We start from the raw sequence: 25,871 nt of genomic DNA, 5'->3' as shown, positions 1-25,871 counted from the left end.
CAACAACTGAGTTGACAAAACAAGAAAACATCTCCGAACCAATCATGGTAAGCAAATATCAAGATGGCCTCAATTAGAGTTCGATTGAACTTCCAATCATCCACTCTGCCAAATCATATCCTCCTCACCACGATATTTTCCCAACGCACAGCGGAGAACTAATTGATGATATAAATTTCGAATTGACGCATGACATTCTGTCAACAAAAGTTGAGATTTCGTTAGTTGGTTGAAAGAATTGCAAACAAAAGAAGAGCAAAGTTTGACAAACTGTCACAATAGTTTGGTTGGGTTGTTGACAATAACTGCTGATTGGATGGAGAATAGTGAGAAACTATTTGTTGCTTTCAATTTATTATAACATTTTTGGAAAGATCAGAAATAAATACTACCAAGAAAGGGGCAGTTACTTTATTTGACCATCGCGAGTTACGCTTTCTGAATATAGAGGGCAATTTTAAGATACATGATATATACACATGTGGGCTTTGAAATAAAAGTCCAACTTCTCGAGCAGTTTCTTTGGCCATATAAGGCCAGTTGCCAACCAATAAAAAAACTTATTCTCGACAAGGATCCATTGACGGTACATGCATTACTCCCGCGGGACTAGAGTTGTTTTCACACCGCGGTTCACAGGAGACCTATAGTTGTGCTGCCATCTACTCAGAGATATGTTAACTAAATGTCTCTGTCGTGTCTCGGGCGGTGTCCGAACTAGACCCCGATTCAGGGTGGAGGCGAGAAGACCATTGCGTCATCCTAATTGGGTCTCCTTATGTTGAGGAACGAGGCCGGTCCACTGCGTCCGGAGTGCATCATGGAGCTAGTAACATAGGCCTATCATGATCTATCTGGCATTTCACCATGAAATCGCTAGAATAATTCAAATGGCACAGTTCTTTGACAGATGACGTGGTCCAATCAGCTTCTTTTAAAAGTTAACCAAGCAGCATTGTCACATCTGGCTATTAAAGGGGACTACCGACTAGGCAGGATCTAGGAGCAGAGGGGCTGATTTCACCATCTTCATGTGACTAATACACACAGTACAAAGGGCCCTGGGTCATGTCAGATTCAGCATTAATGGAATTACTCGCGTGAATCATTTCGACGTACGGTGAGATGTGAGACTTCGTGTAACTTTATCTTGCCTGACCAGCTGCTGCCTGTATTGCCCCTTTAAGTGGCATCCCCTTGATTCCAAGATCCAGGAAATTCATAGATGTCGCACGTGTTGCGTTCTAAAAATAACTACCAATCGCGTGGGGCCAGCACAACTCCACGTTAGCCATTATTGCACGCCTGTACATATTCGTGTACATCCTCCCGTGTTCTGCCAAAATGATGCGACCGGTCTTGCTGTTTTCTGCCGTTTTCTGTGCTTTGGCTGCGGCTTCTGACGTTGTCGAGCTTGGAGATGCCAACTTTCAATCGACGCTTGAAGGATTCGATACGGCTTTGGTGAAATTTTATGCACCATGGTAATTTTGTTGTCATCGTTTTGTTGCCGGTCGGTTGGTCGTTCAGTGTAATTTCTTGCCTTGCGTGCATTGCATGCATTGCATGCACTGCAAATGCTGCATAGCCCATGATACCAGCATCCGTGCAGTGCAGCAGGGTGATGGGTTAGGGTCACACTTGATAAAAGTGTTCCCTGTAGGTTGTGAGTGTAATTAATGTACCTGAGCCAGATCTTATAGAGTCGAGACTGTTCGGCTGCGCTGCCTCCCGTTGGTTGCGACATTTCATGATGTGGGCGTAGGCTATCATCATCATCATTCCGATTCGTTTATCTTAATCTTGTTCTTCCCATTGGCATTGGGAGAAAAAAGTTATTCATGCAGTCAAAAATAGGAAAAGCAAGCTTATGATTAATATGAACTTCTGATTTGTGGTACACGTTGTGGTTGTGTTCCATTACTCCATTCATTGTAACTTTGATGAAAATCAATTACACATGTTGGGCTCGGATTGATAATCAATATCTGCCAGTTGTTGGCAATGATTAGAATACCCACTTGCTACGTCACTCCATTTAGACCACATGCCATACAGTTTTCATTTTTCCCTTTATTTAGGTGTGGCCATTGTAAAAGATTAGCTCCTGAATTTGATGATGCCTCCTCTAGATTGCTTGCAAACGACCCACCAGTTCATTTAGTCAAGGTGAGTTTGACAGCAGGCGGACTAGCACTAGAACCTTTTGTGGACAAAACTATTGTGTATTGAACTACTAACGTTATAATATGCTGCCGGCTCCCAGTGATATTGTTCCTCATCAGTAATGACAAGAACACTGAAAGTTAGTCAATCATCGGTTAATTCTGTGTTTACTTAAACCTCCCCTTCACATACCAAATTTGCATCAGAGGTCATACTATTGGTTTGACGGTTCTTGTTTTATCTTTCAGGTGGACTGCACAGCAGATGGGAAAGATTCCTGCAGTAAGCATGGTGTCTCAGGCTACCCAACGCTGAAAATCTTCAAGAATGGTGAAGTGGCATCAGATTACGACGGCCCAAGACAAGCCGGTTTGTAGAATAGATATTTTTCCATCTGTCTGCTTTTGTATCTCTACCAAAGCATAGTTGGCATCATACTGGCGAGAGGTGGCTGTCACTGTCAGTGTCAGGAGATCAAATATCCTTTTGGGTGAAGACGTTGATTCAACCCTGCCTTTGTAGTAACTTTTTCACACTAACGTTTTGTTGGTCATGAGAGGAAAAAGTACTGATGAATAGCATGGAAGGTGTCCAGATTAACTGATGCCTCACTAACCTACGCATATTTTGACAGTTTCTATTTTTGATTTGAAAAAAACTTCAAGTATCTCACGATTATTTTTTCCAGATGGTATTGTTTCCTTCATGAAGAAGCAGGCCGGACCATCGTCCAAGGAAATGAGCACTGCCGCTGAAATCAAGGACTTCACAGCAGCTGCAGGAACTGATCACAGTGTTGTTGGCAAGTATTCCATTACCATTCAGGCATGAACAAGATTTGTAGAATTATAAACTATGAAAAATAATAGTGACAGCTTTTTTACACTGACCAGAATCTGTTTCGAGAAGCACTCCACAATAACTGTCATTATCGTAGGTTTTGGTGAAGCACTGTGAGGTATCAAGAGTTGCTGATTGATACAGTGCTTACTTAAAGCAGTGAAAGTACAAAAGAGGCACATCTGAAACCTCCCAGTTGACGCCAAAACATTCTACTTGGATCTGAAAGATAGTCTATTAGCAGTACTAAGTGGATTTTCTCTTAAAACATTGATCTGGATCTTAACAACAACTGCATTACAGACTCCACTCCTACAATGTAGCTAGCCCTCTTTTACATGGATCTTTCTAGGCTTCTTCACTAGTGATACGAGTGCTTTGGCCAAGTCATTTAAGAAGTTTGCTGATAAGAGCGACCTCTTCCGTTTCGGACACACGTATGATGCAGATGCTGCCAATGAGTTGGGGAAAAAAGAGTAAGTGAGATAAGAGCAAAGTGAAATGCAAATTGTTTGGGATCTTGCGTGTGAGTGCAGCTGCCTTCAGCTTTATCTCGAGAGATAAGTCACTCATTTACATGATCAACGAGGCTAATCCCAGGATTTGCAACTAACACATCGAACAAAATCTGGAATTAGAATCTTGAAAATTGAACTAGCTGTGTGTACCAGGTTCAAAAATTGGCCGTCCTGGCATGTTGGATTTGTTCAGAGTTTGGTTGCAAAAATACTGCTGTAAAAGAGTACAGAATAGCTACTGGCTGAATTCAAAACAGTGTTGTTATTCTTGAACAGTTAGTCATCTTTTGTCTGCTCATTGTTTCAGTACTGTGGTCGTTTACCGTCCAGCCTCAATGTCGACCCCGTTGGAAGAATCCACTGTAACATATGAAGCTGGAGTGGATCTAGAAACGTGGATCAAAGAAAATGCGCAAGTATTTTTTGTCATGTGCCCATTTACATGATAACTCAGGAACTGTAATAAGCATAAATTGAGGTGACTTGTCTTTTTGCTTTAAATTTGTTTATATATGTACTTGAATCCTATTTCCTTTCTTTCACAGGTTTGGGGTTGTTGGTCTTAAAACTGCAGGAAATGAGGGGTACTTCAAGTCACGACCACTGTGCACTGTCTACTATGATGTGGACTACTTACACAATGCCAAGGGATCAAACTACTGGAGAAACAGGTAAGAAAACAAGATAGATGACTCAAGAAGTGTTGTCTCTAAGATAGCCCTCCTGAATGTAGCAAGGACATTGCATGTGCAAATTGTGTATTTCAGTCAAGTGATGAAAGAATTCCATTCTCATTTTCAGGGTAATGAAGGTCGGAAAGAAATTTGTCAACAAAGAAGCCTTCTTTGCCATTGCCAACCTTGCTGCCATGACGCAAGAAGCTCAAGAATGTGGTCTGGCCGCTGAACCAGGTTCCAAGGATCCGATCGTCTGCTGCAAGGACCAGAAAGAACGCAAATACAAAATGACAGAAAAATTCAGGTAATTTTATTTTGAAAATCTCAGTAACCTTCTGTTTCATTCTCAGAAATTACCCAAGTACTGGCAATGCATAAAAAGGAAAATCAGACCTCATATGCTCTCGACTCTGTGTTTTTGCCTGACAAGATCATTGTCCTTTAGATTAGAGTTAATTCATCAATAATTTCTTCTTTCAGTTTAAAGACATTTGAAAGTTTTGTCAACAGCTTTTTGGATGGAAAAGTTGAGGCGTTTATAAAATCTGAACCAGTACCAGCCAGCAATGATGGTCCAGTTAAGGTGAGGGCATTTGATTGTATCCGTACAAATTGCATAACAATATTGGGCTATAATTCAATTCAAAACCATGAAATACATGGCATGCATGATGAGTTGAATCATGTACCATAAATTGTCCCATTTAAAACTGCATGATTTGCACTTAGATCTGACTGCTTTGAATATTTCCAGACTTTCTATTGACTGGTTCCAAAATGTGTTTTTCAGGTTGTGGTTGGATCAGAATTCGACAAGATAGTCAATGATGAGACTAAGGATGTACTTATTGAATTTTATGCACCGTGGTGTGGCCACTGCAAAAGTTTAGAACCAAAATATAATGAATTAGGAGAAAAGGTAGGTTCATATTCGTATCTTGCTTCAAAATGTGGAAAGAGAGTTAGATTCGATATTATACACATTTGATGTCATTTGGGGTAAAGTTGACCTGTTATACCATGATTGGGTCCCATATGTTAAATCTCTCTGAAAGTCATGTTTTGCTCTTGGTCTGTTCAGTTCATTGACTTGTTGCTAGATGGCAGTGCTGTCGACTATATCAACATTGATTTGATAAACTGGACATCCATGTTCCTATGTGCTGAAAGACTTGCCAGCTCAGGTTATGATATTATTCTAACCATTTTATCTATTTTTAGCTCAAAGCCAATGAAAACCTTGTAATTGCAAAGATGGATGCCACTGCTAATGATGTGCCTGCTCCTTATGATGTGAGAGGGTAAGTAAATACATTTTGTTGAACTTTTTGGAGATGCTTTCCAAAAAGTCAGCAGATCGTCACTGTTTAAGAACGATAGCGTACTTCTTGTAAAAAAAAATTAGACAAACCCTTATTCTTCAGAGGACAGATTGTAGTGATGATTCAATACTCCGGCAGGGCCCTGACAAAAAGGGCCATTTTCTGCAGGACTTTAGCTCTTCGCTGAAGTCGGGCTTCAGGATTGTCTGTATTGTACTCAGTCCTGTGATCTGCTTCCAAGTTCTGTGATGATGCTCCCTATTAGAATTACTGTTGAACATCTTTCAGTGTGGCAGGTGGCAGGTAGATGGGTTGCGTGATAAATGGTGAACTTTTTTCGTTTGCAGGTTCCCAACTATTTACTTCTCACCAAAAGGAGATAAACAGAACCCAAAGAAATACGAGGTGAGTAGTGACGATGATACTTTACCTTGGTCAAAGCATCTCATTTCTTCAAAGAAAAAAGCAAATGAAAAGGTCCAAATTGTTTTGGGCTCCCAAGCACGAACATGTACTGGTACTACTAAGCATATTTATTCAAATTGCACATGGTGATTATTGAAAATATCGATCAACATTCAATAAAAGCTGCCATTCGTAAATAATCGCTTCCCCTAGATACCTTTTGTACTGGTTTGAAATGTTGATCAGTATTGATGACCCCTGCTATATGATTAAACCTTTACCTCCATTTCTACTGTCCTTCATTGCAGATGGGCCGTGAAGTGCCAGACTTTATCAAGTACCTAAAGAACGAGGCGTCCGACCCAATCGTTGAGGCCAAGTCTGAACTATAACTCCCCAATTCACTAGACAATTTTAAAGTGTGAAGAGGATACCCAACATACTGCATCCAAACAAAAAGAAATTATTCCATCAAAAATTCTTGCTTTGTCCTTTATTTGAATGGACCCATAGGTGCCTGAGTGCAAAAACTCTTATGACAAGCTTTCCTTGAGTATTGGGTATCCTCATTGAGATTTTTATTTGATACTTCATGTACTCTAGTAATTTTTGATAAAAACTCTCAGTCTGGCGATCTTAGATGATTGGATGTTTTTTCTTCCAACCTTGAAAAGTATTGTTTCTCTTGATCTCCAACTGTAATTATTGTAAACTGGGAATTTTTGCAGACGTCTTACTTTCACAATTTTTGCACTGCAGAATGAGAACTTAAAACAGGCAAAAATGTCAGCTGTGTTGCATTAACCATGAAAATATATGGCAGTTAAATTTTGTCAACGCTCACTGAAAGTATTTGCAAAGCGTTGCAAATATATCCTCGACTCTGCAGTTACATTCACAACAAGAACATCTTCTCAAAGGGGTTGGGTAGTTGCTGAAATAAAGGAAGTTGGTATCTCTTTAACTGACCATGTGTAAATACCTGATGACAATTGTTTTTTACCTTTAAGTATTTACACTGCAATTTTTCTTCACTGTGGGTGCATTTTATAAATGTTCCAGTGTCATTTCCACGTGTGATTCTTTTTATAATGAAAAAATGGTGTCTCAAAAATTCTAAGAAGGGCATGGAGTGCAATTACTATCTGAGGCTTGCATGTTACAGCCAACAGTCAGGCACTCCTTTCTAAACTATTTTCCCCCAGATACATGTACTATTACCAAACTCTGGTTGGTTGGCAATAAAATTTAAAAGCTAATTTATATGTTATATGATAAAATTAGTGCGAGCAATTCATCTAGTTTGTATACAATTTAACCTTGCTGACAGATACACTGACCAGCACTTAGTGTAGTAATATGTGGTTCTTGGGCAATGTCCCACTGTATACATCAGCTACCATTCATGTGCAACGAAATGTCCAATTTTTCTGTATGGTGCAGGTACATAACTGTGCTTTGTGTACTAAATGTCGGAAGTATCTATTTGTGCTTGTGGGCATGTTCACCCTTATCTCCTCATTCCAAACTAACTGTATGTGGAGGGCACATGGAAGGCTGTGCCTGTCGTTGAAGACATGTCCATTTCATTCAATCTAGACCTGTCAAGGGTTAACTTTTTCTTGGCCTGTACCATTCTGGTCTGGATGCGCAGAATCCTTGACAAGGCCTATTATTATGTTAACCCTTGATGTTGAAGTGTATGAAACTTATACTTTAACTCTTTACCGAACAAAATGCTTGGTGTGCCATTGTAGATTGATGTTGACCTTTAGTCATAAGAATCTATTCCTCGTTAACCACTGTAAACGAACATACAGGCTCAATTCCAGAATGGGATAATGGCTGAACTGAACTGGGTGAAATACAGAGGTAGTGCCAGTTGAGAGAATTGGTTCGATATGTCCAAGGTCGAAATACCTGCCAGACAAAAGAGAGAGTAGGTTGTACGTTTGTCTTCACTGGTTATCCTGTTCATATTGCTGAGATATTTGTTAGGAAATCATACAAGTTAGAACATCTTGTGGTGGTTGGGCGGACTTCACTCGAATCGTGATCCACGTTGTAACTTGCCTGACATGATGTGAATGTAAACTGAAAAAAAGAACGCCTGCCCCTCCCAAAGGTCTGACTTTGAAATGAGGAGAATGTAACCTGTTCATCCTTACCCATTGGGGTGATTTAGTTTCTGAGCAGTTTCAGTTCACATCTGCTCTTGTCAGCTAACAGTCCTGATGTTAGATTAAGATTATTATTCAGAAGGGTTAATTGGCTAGTTTTTGTTTGGGCGGCTCTATATTCTTAAATGTGCAAGGGACGGGTGGGTTTATATACTGTTGTGTTAGATGTAGAGGAAGCCAGTACTGAGATGTAACATGAAATACTTGGAGCAGTTCGATAAAATTCATCACAATTACTGTTAGGTTATTGTTATATGGGACTTTCCTAAGGATGGTGTCAAAATTTGTTGTTTTGTCGGTGCCATCGCTCTTTGTCTGGAAATATTTTGAAATCTCTCAGCCTTGCATGATATTTTTTGAATTGTATTTATAAGATTAAGAATTTCGACAGTATTTTGGCTAACAGGCAAAAGCGGGCATCAGACATAGCAAAGTTTTTGCAGTTGCTAAGTTCACTGTAGGTGGCTCAGGTAGGATTTATTGAAGATTAAACTGGGACTTCAATGAATCACTATCCTGGCGTCGTCTTCGTGAGTGGATCATATTCACCTGCAACCTTAGGAAAGTTTGCTTTATCTTGCTAAATAGTGAATTACCTCGTACAACTGAGACGGAAAAAACTGCCTACTTCATTGAAAGATTAATGTGCTTTCGAATTTAACTCTTTTTGTGTGCAGTGAATCTGTAGTTAAAATCATAACTATGAAATACATGTATCACCATGTTTGAGCTATGCTTTCACATTTCACTGTCAATATCTATTGGAAATTATAATCTGTGCAGAGTGTAATGATATAGATAAAACATTACCTGCAACCAGAAACTATCTATATTTTCGGCCCTGTAAAGTTTAGTAAGTGTGATTAATGTTTAAGAGAAAATAATCAAGTTTCTTTCCATACCACTCATCCTTCTGAGATTATCTAGTTAAGCTCTGGCATTCCATTATTTCAGTACAAGGAAAAATAAAAATTGTAAAAGAATACATACTTTGTAATTGTTCATCACTCTTAGCTGACCATGTTGTTGTGGTTTGCTCTTCACTAACATTCTATCAGGCCGATAAGGCCAATGGACTCGCATTGACTACAGGGTGACCCAGAAAACGTTTCCCTCGCACAATGGATACACAATAGAATACTATTGTGCAAGGAAAAAGTTTTCTGGGCCACCCTGTAGAGAAGAATTGTTGTTCCTATTCATATCCATACAGATCATTCAATTGTCTCAATTATTTGTGTTCTGAGGACATAGTCACAACCAACCATGCGGACAGTCCAAGCAGATCACCTGTCCAATGATTAGGTAGTGCCTGTCAACACTGACCAAAAGTATTGTGTTGAGGTCTGGGGTGTCTCAACCCACACCACAGTTCCCACTCTAATCCTTATTGACAGTCGCCCCATCAATTCCAATCAAAACTTGCGGATAAAACCTTGCTCTCAGATGGTCACAACACACAAGGACAACCAACTTGCTGGACAACTGTAACCAAAGGTGACACTTCGCCAGCCATTTTTGCCAATGCCCCAAGACCCTTCTCTACCTGTGAGATCATTGATGCTTGTGATTCACACTGACTTCTCTTGAGAGATCTAGGATCAAAGGAGATTGCACTCGGCCAGTATCTCACAAGGATCCTTGGCCACTTTAGTCTCTAAGAGCAAACTAGTTCAAGGAGACTGAATAAAAGAAATGTGCTACCATAGCTGAAGATCAAGAGGTGTACCTTCCACCAAAGCAGAAACGCTTACCATCCAAGAGAGTCTTGTGTCCATGCGAGTTGGATCAGTTTGGAGAACACTGGTTGTGACAGTGGTTCTCGCCACCAAATGATTAAAATCTCCTTTCCTTGTGATAGTGAGAAGACAGCCGTGTCCCTGAGATATCCAGCAGGTCCACATTCGTACAGAACACTATGTCTCTGGCACCATGTTGTGAGAAGATGACCGTATTTTCGCATCTCGCAGAAACCCATCTTTGTGAAGATTGCCATGTCCTAGTGACACACTGACTTCCCCATGTTCGTACAGATCGCCATGTCTCCGGTGCAAGGTTGTGTGAAGACGGCTATATCCCGAGGACACATCCATCTTCAAAGATAGTCATCTCCAACTCCGTGCAGATCGCTCTGTCTCTGGCACAATGTTGTGATAAGATGACCATATCCATAAGACATCCATCTGCATTAAGATTACCCTCCGTGTCCTAGAGACCTTCTGTCTTCTTCACGTTCGTACAGATCGGCATGTCTTTGACCCAGTGTTGTGAGAAGACAACCATATCTCGAAGACACCCATCTTCATCAAGATCACCATGTCCAAGATACACGCTGTCTGCTCCATGTTCGTACAGATCGCCAAGTCCCTGGCACAATGTGGCAAGAAGACGACCATACCCCGAAGACATCCACCTTGAGTAAGATGTCCGCCATGTCCAAAAAACACGCTGTTTTCCCCACGTTCGTACAGATCGCCCTGTCTCTGGCACAATGTTGTAAGAAGACGACCATACCCCGAAGACATCCACCTTGAGTAAGATGTCCGCCATGTCCAAAAAACACGCTGTTTTCCCCACGTTCGTACAGATCGCCCTGTCTCTGGCACAATGTTGTAAGAAGACGACCATACCCCGAAGACACCCGTCTTCAGTAAGAACACTATCGCCTCGACACTAGCTATCTTCTTCAAGTCCGTGCAGATCACCATGTCCCTGGTACAAAATGCTGTGTGAATCGAGACGACCATACCCCGAGCACACCCATCTCCAATGAGATCACCATGTCTTAGAGACGTGCTGTCTTCTGCTTCTTCGTACAGATCATGCCATGTCCCTGGCACAGTGTTGTGAGAAGACGACCATATCCCGAATACACCCATCTCCATCGAACTCACCATGTCCTAGAGACACGCTCTCTTCCCCTTGTTCGTACAGATCATGCCATGCCCCTGGCACAGTGTTGTGAGAAGACGACCATATCCCGAAGATACCCATCTTCATCAAGATCACCATGGCCAAGAGACACGCTGCCTTCTCCTTGTTCGTACAGATCATGCCAGGTCCCTGGTGCAGTGTTGTGAGAAGACGACCATATCCCGAAGACACCCATCTTCATCAAGATCACCACGTCCTAGAGACACACTGTCTTCTCCTTGTTCGTACAGATCATGCCAGGTCCCTGGCACAGTGTTGTGAGAAGACGACCATATCCCGAAGACACCCATCTTCATCAAGATCACCATGACCAAGAGACACGCTGTCTTCCCCACGTTCGTACAGATCACCCTTTCTCTGGCACAGAGTTGTGAGAAGATGACCAGATCCTGAAGACCTCCATCTTCAATGTTATCACCCGCCATGTCCTGGAGACCCGCCGTCTTCTCCTAGTCCGTACAGATCGCCCTGTCTCGGACACAATGTTGTGAGGAGATGTCTACACCCCGAAGACCCCCATCTTCAATTTGGTCACCCGCCATAGACCCGCCGATCCACGTCCGTAGAGATGACCCTGTCTCTGATACAATGTTGTGCGAGAAGACCACCATATCCCGTAGACACCCATCTCCATCGAGCTCGCCATGCCCAAAGGAAGGCTGTCTTCTCCAAGTTCGTACATATTCGCAGTGTCTCTAGACAGTTGATAGAAGAAAACTATCCCCGAGACATCCATGTTCATGCGTTTGACATCACCAGGTCCTAGAGCGCGGGATACGTTGTCGTCTCCATGCTCGTACAGATCACCATGTCTCTGTCTTCATACGAGTTTCCATGCACATGTCAATGGATCAGTTTGTCCTGCCATCCTGAGAATTGCCATTCGTCTTCAGTGCCCTAATACTGCAGCCGCTAGCTTTGTCAAGATACAATACTAGTATCACAATAACCTCTCCTAAACATGAGAGAGCGTTGCTATGCGATGCAAACCAAGTTTACTCCTGGCTGTTTACTCTTCAAGAGCCAACGAGTCACAAGACAGTTACACCAAGATTGTGACTTTGTCTTAGACCAAGAGTATTCAAGAGATGGCCTGGTTAGGAGACATGGTTATCTGTACGAAGGTGGAGAAGACAGTATGTCACTAGGACATGGTGATCTTGATGAAGATGGGCGTCTTCGGGATTTGGCCGTCTTCTCAAAGCACTGTGCCAGAGATTGGGTGATCTGTACGAGCGTGCAGAAGACAGTGTGTCACTAGGACATGGTGATCTTGATGAAGATGGGTGTCTTCGGGATTTGTCGGTCGTCTTCTCACAACACTGTGTCAGTGACATGGTGATCCGTACGAATTTGTAGAATACACGTGTCTCTCCGACATGGTGGTGATCTTACTGAAGATGTGTGTCCTCGAAATATGGTCGTCTTCTCACAACTTTGTATCAGAGACATGGCGATCTGCAGAAACGTGGAGAAGACGGCGTGTCTCTTGGAGACACACTGTAGAGATGGGTGTCTTCGAACGGGATATGGCCGTCTTCTCACAACATTTTGTGAGAGACATGGCGATCTGCAGAAACGTGGAGAAGATAGCGTGTCTCTTGGAGACACACAGTAGAGATGGGTGTCTTCGAACGAGATATGGCCGTCTTCTCACAACATTGTGTCAGAGGCATGGCGATCCGTACAAACGTGGAGAAGACAGCGTGTCTCCAGGACTTTGAGGGTGCTCAAAAGGGGTGTTTTTTGGATATGGTCGTCATCTCACAACATTGTCTTGGAGACATGATGATCTGTACGGACATGAGGAGACAGCGGGTCACTGTCATGGTGATCTGAATGAACACGGGTGTCTCCAGGTTGTGGTCGTCGTATCGAAATCGTATGACATATGGACAGAGGTTTCAGTCATTTGGTGGTTGCCCATCGCCATCGTGGTCGCATCCAGACCTGTTTCGAAATGGCACATGTGCCACGTCTTCTTACCATCACATGTAAACTTGGTGGCGACAACCTGTGTCACAACCAACCCGCATAGCCTCAAGGCAGTCTCTTGAAGGCGTTGTCACAGTGATAGAAGGTAAGCCTATTGCTCTAAGTCACAATCTTGACGTATTGTAACAACTTCTTGCATCACTGTTCTTGTAACACTGTCGTATGGGACTAGATTGCTGTCGGAGAGTCAAATGACAGGCTAGATCTCTCAATGATTGGCTAGCAAGGCACAGGCACCCATGACATCCCAGGAGGATGAGGGCTCTTTGTGACATTGTGACGAGGACTAGTGGTTGTAGTGGTGTACTTGAGACACATTTGGAGGGATAGATAGTCAGGGTGTCCCAGGAATATGGAGAAGACGGGGACATAGTGATATGTACGAACATGGAGAAGGCACCATGTGTCTCTGGGACATGATGATCTTATTTTTTTAACCTCGTTGTCGCATGGATGGTTGTCTTCCCTGTGTCAGGGACATTGAAATGGTGATCTGTAGGAACACAGATGTGCCAGGGATGTGGTCATCTTCTTCCTACTATATGTTTAGAAAGGAGCTTCAGTCTTTGATGATGAGAAACAGTCACATTCAACCATGTTGTGATATGACCCTATCCGCATGGTCTCAAGACGATGTGTACAAACATGGAGGAATGTGTCTCTGGGATTTGGTTAGCTGTTAAACATGGATGTCTCCATGATATGGCTCTTGTCTCACTCTCTTATGGGAAGCAGTCACAATCAGACATGTTGTGATATGGCGCAGCCTGGTCCAAGACAATGGGTGATATGAATAAAGACTCGCAAATGCTTTTACTTCAATTTTGTACAGAAAGGCCTAGCGTATATGTACATGAAGTTTTAGATAAAAGCATTTGCTAGTCTTTATTCATATCACCCAATCTCTTGGATGGGAGGAATTGTCAAAATGATGGGTAGTAAACCTCTTGTTCGAAGACAATGTCACAATCTTGACCTTCTGTCCTATGTATTGCACCACCTCATAAGCATCCATGATCTCTCAGGTGAAAAGGGGTATAAGATGCTGAGACATTGAAGCGTTTCTTCTTGTGACAATCTCAATCTGTTCATCTTTTCAAACCTCATTGACGACTGGTAGTGCAGTGGAACCTCTTTAGCAGAGACCCCTCTATTAAGGACACTAGTTTTATTGGAGCAAATTGGATGCTTCCATTGAATTTGATCTCTCCAATCAAGAGCACCTCTGTATTTACGACAACACTTGTCGGTCCCGAGGCAGGAGGCAGGATGTCCTTAATAGAGAGGTTCTACTGTATATATATACCAGTATGTCTGACACTACGTGTCTTTGTGACAAGGTTTTGATTAGAATTGACATGGCAACTACCGGTAAGCAGTTGCAATATTTTGGCTGGAGTAGGGTGTACCTGAGACACCTCAATTCACTGTTTGGAGGGAGGGGCATTGAAAAGAAATTCACTCAGAACAAATATTTGCATCATGCAAAAGATTTTCATTTTACTTACTAAAAATGGTCATTACACAGTATGTTCTAACATGTTGTTTGTATGAAAACGTTCTAGAACAATCCAGAAAGTACAATCACTACAATTTACACTAGGCTACTCAAATTGAAAGATCCATATAAAATCACTACGGCCAAGTGGTGATTAAGGGGTGTATTGCAACATGGCTAAAATTCCACAGTGCAGACAAAGCACAATTGTATATTAACATATGGTCAAGGAGCCGGGGACAAAGAACAATTTTACAGGTCTGATTTTACGGGGACGACTATTTCAACTTGCGACTATTTTTGGGCTCAAGTCAATGTTACAGTAAGATACTGTAAGCCTCAAAGGTACAGTACACCTACTGGTAACATTGAAATGAAAATCGTACCAACTTACGTCCTGATATACTGGAATTTCTACAAATACAAGTGGTGGAAAATATTGTGGTTGTATCACTAATAGATGGGAGACTATACACACTCTATCTGGACTCAAAGCCATTGCCAAAGAAAAGACCGGTACATATAGCAACACCAGCCTGTATCAATCACCAGTTTCTTCTTTGACAGGAGTGACTTTACTGCTATTGACCACCAGGTTGTTGAGCTCCCTAAAAAGCAACGTCATTCAAGCATTTGTCATCGCTGGCAAGTGCTGCCATCTACATGTATCAATGCCTTAGTGAACCTCCCAACAAAGCAACATCATAATAGAAGTATTGAAGCCAAAAAACGACAGTATGTGGAGCCAAACACTCAAACACATGCAATAACAACTCCCAATGTCTTGCCTCTTTAATTAGACAACATAAATAAGTTAGGCACACAAAACGTCGTTTGGGTACAGGTAATGAAACAAAAGCATGCCACTTGTTATGAACCATTGTCAATTATTCATTTTACCTCCAAAAACGAACGAATCATCGGAATTCAAATTCCTCCAAATTTCTTTATGCATGCTGTTAACACCTTCATTTTCTCAGCAGGCTAGGCCTCATTAGTCGATAGTCCGCCCCTCCATCAAGTTTACGTGTCAATCCTTTACCATTTCACTTTTAAAATGAAGACGTTTACAGCACTTTCATGCCGACAACAGAACAGAATGCTACTCACCCCCCCCCCCACCCCATATCTCAGTTCAAAGATGCCGGTCAAAATAAGACTTGATTACAGTCCACACCACTATTGCTGCCAAATTATAAATCATTCTGACAACTATTCTCTTAATTCAATATAATAATATTGTTTTCTTCATTTGGAACATTTCCACACTTGATATAATTTTCATAAGTTTTTACATGTAATTTAAAGCTATGATTGTTAGACCCAAATATAACTTTTTCAATTCTCTTTGGAAAAAAATGCTCCTTTTTACGAAGTGGCAAGAAAAAAATCAGAGAAAAACGTACTGTTTCATTTCATCAACTGACAACAAGTTGTTTGCCAAGCCTCAGTCAATTAAAGTTCTCCACAAACCCAAATTCTGTAAAACCTGCATGTTCACGTTTTTGGCTAATTTCTCAAGTCAACCAGATACCCGTCTCGCCAATGCAGGAAACTCCTGTTAACCGCCAATTTTTTGTGGGTGTTTTATTTCACTAATTTCGCACAAACTAATACTTGAAATACAGGCAGACGCACATGAGTGGAATTCAGGACATGCGTCACAAGCATTCAAGAGACGGGTACAGAGCCTATGTTTTTTCAACTTCACAGCACCTGTCGAGAAGAAGTCGACCAAATCAAATACGACTGGCTAATTCCAAAGCAGAGGAACGCCATTTTACCTTATCTACATCAAGAGCGAAAAGAATATTATTGTGAGAACGCTCAACAGGCCCGGGAATGTCCTTTTATCAAAATAGATTTTCTATACAGTGTAACAAACTTTTTCTAGCATCTAGAAAAATTAAAATATGATCATTACGTTTTTGTCAGGTAACAAATATTCATTATTCATTCAGTTACCTTTGGTATCAATCAATTTACAAAGTAATAAAAAATGTCAACTTTGATAACCAGTGACAGCAAATTTATACTGCACTGGTATATAAAAAGCCCTAGTTTTTCACTTAATAAGTTTCTTCAAAGGTATCTTACACGGATGCAGGACAATTCCGTCACTTATCCCTCCCCCCACCCATCCTCTTTAGAGCCTGGGTGATTGTATGATAAGATATTTACAATAGAATGGCATCATATCCCTCGTATCCAACGCAGCGAGGCAGACCTTTGTTATAATAGGTCTCAACAGTGACATGTTCTCCATGACCCATGCTCTATAAAAAGGCCCAAATGGAAATGAAATTCATGACCAAAGATGTTAGTCATGTTATATTTGTAAGATACCTTGAGAACATGGCCACAGAAGCACATCTTAAGGAGTACCCAAATTTGACAAATTGACCTGTCAATAGAAGGGTGCATCTGTGACCTGATAATGATGACCATCCTCAAATAGCATGCCATTGGATAACTTTTAAAATACACTCACACAAAGCTTTGTCAAAATTGTGCCAATGATGACAGGTTGTTTGATGTACATGCACCACGATGTCAACATGATATTACGAGCTAACATGTTTTCAAACAACCAGGGCCAGAATGACAGGTAGACATCGACTTTCTGACTGCCATAACATGCTCTGGCGTGGGGTTCAATATCGGTTGGGCTTTGTGTGCGTGTATTTTAGGCATGCTATGGGAGAATGACAATGACAGTGAAACAATGAGGGACAGAACCAATGTACAACAAACTGTACACTGTTCACAGCAGATACCAGCTGTACACAAAACGTGTACATATTATATAGTTGCATATCCCAGTCACACGATACATAACAGACACATCAAATATACCTGTTAGTCAAACAAGCAACCAAACGTCTTTTTAATATTGAAACATCAACAATTACAACAAAATTGTGCACGGATTCAAGCGATACACAGGATGTACCAAACGTCTGGACAAATAGCCAGATGGCAAAATGCGGCTTCTTTGACAATAATGTGCAAAACTGGGGTGAAGGTCGACATATATATCTACAATTGTATTGGATCGGTGCACAGATAGATAGAATAGAAGACTCTGTTTTAGTTACTAGAGATATTTTGCACTAAAAATCTTCATCAGGATGCCTAGATTTGACCTTTACTGTATGTATACTGTGAAATTTTTGCAAGCAATTTTTTCTTAAGATTTTGCGAATGCAGTGTCAAACGCATTGAAAATGAGCAAATTCATCAACTTACAGCATTGCAAACATTTCACAGTATCCTTTGACTCTGTCGGTTATGCAATGACCTTTGTACACAGTGACTGCTGATGAATGAAAAGTGAACTTATAAGAACTCAATATAGTAATTTGATCATAACCTTAATTTGTCAATGTTTTTTACACATTTCCTGGCAGCAATGATGGAAGGAGCCACCTTCTTATGACCACCACTTATACAACATTTTCATAATAAGATATCAATTTATATGTCACCATGGTAACAATTAACACTTGTACATGATTGGGTGGGTCAAAAAGGGTGACACCAGTGGCAACACATCTTATTTACATGATCACTTATCTCCTGGTAGTAGACAATATTAAAAAACTTTAACGCATTGTTTATCTGTTTTTCATAACCCCATCAAGTTCCGTTCAGAATCGACATCACACTTAGTAGCACTGGTGCAAACCTGCACAGGAATTGAATTGCATTCCCTACCCTCCTGACAATGACAAATTCAAAGTAATTGACTATTAAAAGATCAATAATAATAAGGGCAAGTTTAATCCGAGGTATTATGTCTGAGGGTTTCTATCCTTATTGCACTGCAATCAACCAAATTCTGCCGCAAACCAAACTCGACACACCAAATGTGAAAATGTACAAAAACCTCCAAAACTGCCCATGAAAAGTCTATCACAAACACTTATCTTTTAGAAAAATGCTGCTGAGGAATTCTAGGCATTACCTCAAAGTCCTGGGTAGAAATATTGTCAGAAATCAAAATGTGATTCATAAAAGTATAAAGCTACTTTTTACTGTCCTCAGAGTAACTGGCATAGGTAAGAGCCTAGCTGGTAAAATGTCAAACCCTAAATTCTAGTCTGTACTGGTACGAATTTGGTAATGCATATTGTGACACAAAAACGATTTCATCCAATAACAAGTTCAGCATTTGCATGGCAGTTATGATTATGATCTCCCAAGTGACAATACAGGCATATTATCTTCCATGCTGATACACAAGTTCTATCCTAAACAATGTATAGACAGGGTGACTCTTCCAATCAGTCTAGCATTCGACAAATGAAACCATGATCAAAAATATCCAATCGTGAGCTGATGGGAGTCCAAACCAATACCAAATGCTCATTGAAAGATAACGCACCTTTCTCGAAAGACCTTTCAATCACAATACCAATTTCCATCAATGAATATTCGGTCACCTCCCCAAATTTAGACCAAATCTAGAGCTGTGGCCTCTGACAGAGTAGGTATACCACGACTCTGGTTTCCCCATACATTACATCAGAAAGTTCCCAGTCAAATTTACAGAATTTACCAATTTACGAAGTTGCACATCAGCTCTCAACTCATTCAAGATTAGTCATGGATCGGGATGGAAGCAGCAATTGAATTAACGCTGTAGCAAGCTAAGTTAATTAGCCATAGGGGCTGAAATTTTAGGGGGAGCACAAAGTGTTCAAGTTGTATCACCAAACGCACTCGACGGGGCACAGATGAAGGACTGAATAATGTGAATTATTCCATCCGAGGTTGGCCAGCATCAATTTCGTGATGACTCAAGCAGACGTTAGGATGCATGTACATGTATATAGCATTGTTATATGACATACTGCGCGAGTTGGTGTGTATGTCATAGAAATGTTGACATACACAGGATCTCCATTCATGCATGCACTGAAGTACTGAATACGTAATGATGAAACTGGCACACATAGGATGAAGTATCTTGGCGTATGTTATGTGTCATGGCAATGAAGATAATATACAATGAATGAAAATACACATCTACCCCTTCTACACACAATCTCACACAGTTATAGAGCAATGTATTATGCTGTACTATGCACTCACATTGATGCAACAATGGTGGGGAAAGATGACATGGCAGAATTGACAATGTTGTTAATTCTCTGCACCCTAATGTCAATTGATGAAAGTTGCCACCAATTTGTCAAACGTTATGAACAATGCCCAACAGAGTTTGTTATTGTCTCTCTACTGGCAGTTTGCGTGTCTCAATGAAATATTGATGTTCAATATAATCGTTTTGTATGTACACATCATAAAAACAAACTTTATGCTATATTTACACCTACACACTTGACTTGTTTACGGATGGTTCAAACAGGGCTCTGTGGACCGAGGGCAATGAAATGTCGACAGAAATGAATGATAACCAGGAACTTCACCAGATGTCGACAAATAATCATGATAATAACATTCAATTCAAATCTTTACAAGTGATTTCAAAATTTTCCAGCATTTCTTCTCAAAGGCCCCCCTCAGTCCAACAGAGGATAATGGTTATGTAATAAACGACCTGTCACCCCCAATTAACAAAGATAAACTCCACCAACTGTACATATAATAAATACAGCATATGGTCCATTTCAATATTGAGGGGCAACAGCATCAACTTGATTGACAATCACATGATGAATCTAAATCAAATGTCACGTGACTGGAAATCAAATTTCATAAAAATTGTAAAAAATTTCAACCCACAACTTGCCTGAACAGTTAAAAACCACCAAACTGAACACACATTTGACAGAAAAAGTGACAATCCTCACTCACAAAATAACTGGAAATGGCTCATCGTGACGGGCTGTTGTTGGAGTTTCAGAGATTTAGTACTATAGCCGTCAATAGCACTCACTGTGATAAGACTCACAGTTTGGAAAGAGTAGAATTGCATTATTGTGCATTTAAAACAGCAAAACATTGGCAAAAACGTTCTCATTGGAAGTTTGATGACTATATAACGTTGAGGTTTCCACTGAGCAGGACCGGGTTAGCACATCGAGATCAATTAGACATGATCAATGGATCAGCAAATTCAAGAAATATTTTACAATAGGGATGTATCTGGAAGAACAATTTCCAGAACCGATTACGCAGAATTGGCAAGGATTTAAGGAAACTTATGAAAATTAGAATCTGACAAAGTGGAGTTGACCCAGAGAGAATGTACTGACATGACTTGGAGGAAAACCACCATGTGCAATACTAAACACGAGCATCTGAATTCAAAAGTTACCAAGCAACTCTCAGTTTTTACTAAAGATCATAATATGATAAGTAAAGTAAAGTTAAACAGAGCCATTTACACAGAACATAAAGAGAGTGAGGACCTCACAATTTTACACAAAATCCACCAAATCGTCACAAAATCAGCAAAAAGGAGACTGAATATTATGTATGGAATACACTACATGGTACTCACATCTACAATGTCAACGCTTCAAATAACACTGTCCCCAAAAATGCTCTAATCAGCATTGATAAGTTAGACCATAAGTAACCTGGTTATGTAGACAAGCTCGTATAACACAGGTTTTCAAAATTCAAGGACAATAAACCCACAAATGAACCCCAGGGTCCAATTATACATTGACCCAAAACGCCATCTGTACATGAGCAATCTACAATGACCATCAACGCCCTCTTAAGGTGAGCAATCTAATCACTCATATGGTGACCTATTATTAAGACAAGACAAACGTAACGGGTGCTCTCAGCACTTACAATATCTACATAAATTCCCAACAGAGACAAACTGCTGGGAAAAGCACGGATTTGTCTAAACATCCCGAGTATCCAAGTTATAAAAACACTCAACTTCAGGTGTGCATTGATGAATTTGACAAAATGTGTGTTGAAACAATTCCTTACCTACTAGTACAAACAGCTGTAGATGAAAACTATGCCATCAGTGACATCTAATTATTGTTATCAGTGTAACAAAATGCCTGTAATTCAGATCTCACAACTGCCGGAATACACATCAAAGTTCAATCTCAAGGTTGTCAACTAACAGACAGTCTTAAGTGTAATTGACTAGGACAGACTCAGGCCATTAAAAAGGGGAGAGTATAAGAAATCAATTAGATTATATAACACATGACAAATTGTGACCAATCTAGTATTAGGACTGCGAAATTGATTTCATTTAAAAGCCACCAATGTTGGTGACTAATATCTCCTCCACGTCCATCCATTGCAATGAAAATTCCATCGCAAATAAATAAATAAACCATCAAGAAATCCGCAGGCTATATCCAGAAGTTTTCAAAACCGTTGTTTCGCAATTCATCAGAAATTCTTAAAATCGTAATTTCACAATCCTATCAAAATCTAAGGAAAACCATATGAACAGATAAATCTTGTTGAGATATCTTCATGCAGGATATGTAAGATTTCTTAATAACACATGATCCGCCCTCAATTTGATTATTTTCTTTTTGAATACATGTGCATTGGTCGGATTGAACTGACCTTTACAGAAAATGTCTTGAATTACGATGGCCTGAGTTACAGCACAAGTTCACCGGGACATTAACACCGAACTGATACCTCTATAACTGGTGATTAAGCCCAGTTTATAATAAGGAATGTTGACAACCTGATCGACAAAAAAAACACCAGGCAAACATCATCACAAGGAAACAAACAGCCTCCGACGCTAACATTTCTTAAAGCTCAATAGGCATATCACAATTGGTTCTAAAGAAAATAATTTAGATAAGAGAAATCCCCCAGATGTCACTGCGTGAAGGCTGCCCGAATTCCCCACATGAATACAGAATGCCCGATGCAAGTGACCTGGATACTCGGTATGTTTCGACATGAACAGAAAACGACTAAAATATGCATTACAAAGTGAACACAGTGGGCATGCTTGCGTGTTGATAATCTCCACAATGTCTATAACATGTCTGACACAAAATAGTCCACGCCTCTGCTGCCACCTATTGAGGACTAAGTAGACCAGCCCTCAGAAGTCACTCTTGGCCGTTTTGAGATCGGCCCCCCTTCGTATTCGTTACTTCCCACCGGTGATGATGAATTACTCCCACCCGATATATGAGCAGGCGAGACGTGGCCCTGACCTGCCGATGGCGGTCGCATGAGATGACTAGATGGCGTCGGTTCCCTAGGTGGCGATATCGGCTCACTCTTGATGTTCATGCTCTGATTGACTGTGTTTACTGATAACGTCTGCATGTGAGAGACTGATGGGTTTAAGCTCCCCTGACTGAAAATTGAAAAGCAAAACATTTGAAATCAATTGCCTTCTGCTCACACCGCTAGATCATTCATTATTTGGATTATTAGAACATCTTGGCAGGATCTCTAAACCCCGAAAGAGAAGATGCTGTCTGTAATGTAAGTAACTGATGCTGGCTTTACAAATGTGGACTACTTTTTGAGATTTTGACTCCTCATATTGTTTAACAGTTGATGAAAGTATGTAACTTACGGATGATTCAATCCCACAGCTTGGACTGCAGCTGATAATGGGCCTTGTCCAGGCCAGCCTCCCGCTAGGATACCCGGCGAATTGAAACCTAGTTGGCCCAACTCGGCAGAAAAATCTGCTAGAAAAAAGAAAGTGATTTTCATCAGAATATATCAGGATCCAAGAGCATTTGTTTAAACCTCATGCAATAAACGAATCTTAGGTCACCATCAAAATGTAATTTATCAGGGACAGTGGCGGATGCAGGAGTTCATTGGATTTGAAAAGCGCCAACCAGACAGACCTGGATCATGGAAACAAAGCCCTGGTTCTACCGCAGCAATATTTGCAAATTTACTGGTAATTGTCGTTTTTGGGCCAATCATACTTTGAGACAGATCAATAAAGTTCAAGTTAGTTAACGGATACAAGCAAAAGGAAACTTACTATGTTGAAATGATGTTAAAGCAGCGGACGGATATGCCGTTCCCGGGATACCTGAAGTTACCATGGAAACAACTGGGGTTGCTAAGGTGTTTGTGCTGGTCCTTGTCTGGCCCTAAAAAGACGACAGATTGACAGGAATATAATGATGAAGATCCTCTGGGGGAAGCAAAACCCTACTTTTTGCAAAATGTTCATCCAAAATATGCATGAAAAACACTTGTATATAAGCTGGTAACCATGTTGTTCTAGAAAGGCGAGATAAAAGAGAAGACTGAAGACAGTGGAGGGTCTACTACAAAACTTTGCAGCTCATACTTAGATGTTAATTTCTTACCTCTCCCTCCCTGAGATCACCTCTACTGCTAGGAATCACCACGCGTAGATTGGGCCGGCCAGTAGTGGACGTGGGTGGGGAGTGTTTGGACAACTGCTTGACAGTCCCGCCAGGGGAACCAACAGCACCATTTGGAGAACCTTGCTGATAACCATTGGGCGACATGTCCATCATACCGCCTGCAATCAAGGAAGTTAACGTGTAAATACAGGAAAGGTTTCCAAATTTGGCTGACCCAGAGGGACTGAAGGTGAATGTTCTATAGATAGAGATAGCAATTGATTGGAACTCATTTGTTTATTTCTCTTAATCATATTATCAAATTGGTATTAAGAACACGCGTCCACAACTGCCAAGAATGGATTGGAGCCATGTTCTTGCACAACCCAGATCTGAGATGCCAAGGTAGAGTACTGAAGCAAGTAAATATTAGTGACCAACAAAATACACTAGCGTCAGCAAAAGCAACATGAAAAAGAAATAGAGCAACTTTTCTACTAGAACTTCTTTCTGTTTTGACTACAATAGGGGTATCACCTTCAGTCTCTATGGATATGAATATGTAACATAAAGATGTACATCTATTCAGTGTAGTGCAGACATACATAACAGAAATACAGAAATAATGGTGCTGCAACGTCGCAGCACACACAGACCAACAGATAGAACAGTTTCAAGTAGTGGCACAGGTGGCGTAACAGTGTTTACGATACGGTGCAAAATCTCTTACTGTGCATACGACTACAGTTAGATTAGGTTGAGCGCACTGTACCTGTAGAATTAGGTCTTGGACTGTGGCTTGGAGCGGGGAGCTGCATTATGCCCGACGAGTTGATGACTACTCCCGGACTATGAGACTGTCGCCCATTCTGGGTAGCGTAGATCGCATTATGCGTGTACATACCTGCAGAGCCAGGCCTCGGACTGTGGCTCGGGGGTGGAAGCGTCTGAGCAGGCAGTTGCTGCATGAGACCAGTGGAACTGGTGACCACCCCTGAGGACTGTTGACTGCCCTGGGCAGAGAAGCCTGAGTTAACCGGGACTGCGACTGGCATTGCATTGGGGTATCTTTGCATCGCCTGAAACAGGAAAGATAGGTCATTTTAAATGACACTGCTCCCAATTCGACAGCAACAACATCCACCTGAATCTTAGTGGTTTCTCGAAAGACTTTGCATGAAGCTTACCCTTGTGCCTAACTGGTTTTGCTGAATCATCAAGTCAAATTCTTGGTTTATTTTATTGTATTTTTCTTCTGTTCTTGGTGTGAGGACATACTGGTCAGCTTCTGGTTCAGGGCTGTCACAGCCTTTGTGTTCTTTCTTGTTTAGGGCCTGAAAAGACACAACAGAATCATGGTGAGCAAAGACTATGAGAGCATTTTGAGAAATATTCACATCTGCCGTGAGAGTTTTGGAGCGAGAAGCACTACCATGAACCTGTTTCATGGAGATATTAGCGGTTGCCCCTTCAGGAAACGTTTTGCACCTTTCGCCTAACAGACTCGGAGGACATTAGATTATCTATCTGGTGTCTTATTGAATCTCTAACCCCACCCCACCCTAACAGAGGTCTTCGTTTCAAAGGTCACCTATCGTACATTCTACAGATGCGAAATCTCCGAAGCGAGCAATGCATTACACTTGGTTAAGAAAGACCAATTTACGAAGGTAAACCAGATTCAATCGTCAGATGTTTTGACTGAGTAACTGAGTCACCTCAGTTGTGTTTTACCAGGTGAAACAACGTCCAGTTCCACTGATGAATCAAGTCCGTCTCAAGGTACTTGCTAACCCTTCTCTTCTAAACACGATCCAAGCAAATGCTAAACAATCACAAGAACTTGAAACTATACACACATGAAACATGTGCTACCTCGTAAAAAACAATCGCTATCGATTCTATTTTGTTCACGACCAATATCAACTTCTGGTGCAAAAACCAATTTCAATGAAACTTTCAGAATTCTCCGTCTCCGTCTCCCACTGAATCAAGCAGCGAGGCCTCTCTGATTTCTTCCAAAACCATCACATACAACAAAATGAAAGCAACTGCATATACATGTAT

At 41.0% G+C, this 25,871-nt stretch overlaps 2 protein-coding genes across 10 annotated transcripts in view; one reads left to right on the top strand and one right to left on the bottom strand.

The window, feature by feature from the left end:
- The first annotated feature begins 1,285 nt into the window (after positions 1-1,285).
- Positions 1,286-9,093, top strand: LOC135483246 (protein disulfide-isomerase A3-like). The gene is made up of 13 exons (XM_064763931.1): positions 1,286-1,484; positions 2,082-2,169; positions 2,415-2,535; positions 2,855-2,968; positions 3,359-3,482; positions 3,832-3,936; positions 4,070-4,195; positions 4,326-4,505; positions 4,682-4,784; positions 4,992-5,120; positions 5,423-5,502; positions 5,871-5,928; positions 6,237-9,093. The coding sequence occupies exons 1-13, from the start codon at positions 1,345-1,347 to the stop codon at positions 6,318-6,320; spliced, it is 1,452 nt and encodes a 483-aa protein (XP_064620001.1). The 5' UTR covers positions 1,286-1,344; the 3' UTR covers positions 6,321-9,093.
- Positions 9,094-14,517: 5,424 nt separating this feature from the next.
- Positions 14,518-25,871, bottom strand: part of LOC135483245 (myocyte-specific enhancer factor 2A-like) — a 47,159-nt gene continuing 35,805 nt past the window's right edge. For 7 of the 9 annotated variants that reach the window (XM_064763921.1, XM_064763923.1, XM_064763922.1 and 4 more), the window contains 6 exons: positions 24,992-25,138; positions 24,577-24,883; positions 23,805-23,983; positions 23,471-23,582; positions 23,045-23,162; positions 14,518-22,819 (listed from right to left, as the gene is read on the bottom strand). In XM_064763921.1, coding sequence (XP_064619991.1) covers positions 22,543-22,819; positions 23,045-23,162; positions 23,471-23,582; positions 23,805-23,983; positions 24,577-24,883; positions 24,992-25,138 — 1,140 coding nt within the window. In that variant the 3' untranslated portion in view covers positions 14,518-22,542. The remainder of the gene's footprint in view (positions 22,820-23,044; positions 23,163-23,470; positions 23,583-23,804; positions 23,984-24,576; positions 24,884-24,991; positions 25,139-25,871) is intronic. The other 2 variants (XM_064763929.1, XM_064763930.1) reach the window with 2 other exon arrangements.

The sequence above is a fragment of the Lineus longissimus genome, chromosome 2 (genome assembly GCF_910592395.1).
Source record: "Lineus longissimus chromosome 2, tnLinLong1.2, whole genome shotgun sequence".
In the NCBI taxonomy this organism is placed as follows: Eukaryota; Metazoa; Nemertea; class Pilidiophora; order Heteronemertea; family Lineidae; genus Lineus; species Lineus longissimus.
This window is presented reverse-complemented; position numbering and strand designations above follow the sequence as displayed.

Excerpts from the sequence above, each read along its gene's own strand:
- LOC135483246 (XM_064763931.1), top strand. The coding sequence starts at position 1,345 with ATGATGCGACCGGTCTTGCTGTTTTCTGCCGTTTTCTGTGCTTTGGCT. Across the intron at positions 2,170-2,414 it reads CACCAGTTCATTTAGTCAAG|GTGGACTGCACAGCAGATGG; the intron begins GTGAGTTTGACA and ends TTTATCTTTCAG. Across the intron at positions 4,785-4,991 it reads GCAATGATGGTCCAGTTAAG|GTTGTGGTTGGATCAGAATT; the intron begins GTGAGGGCATTT and ends TGTGTTTTTCAG.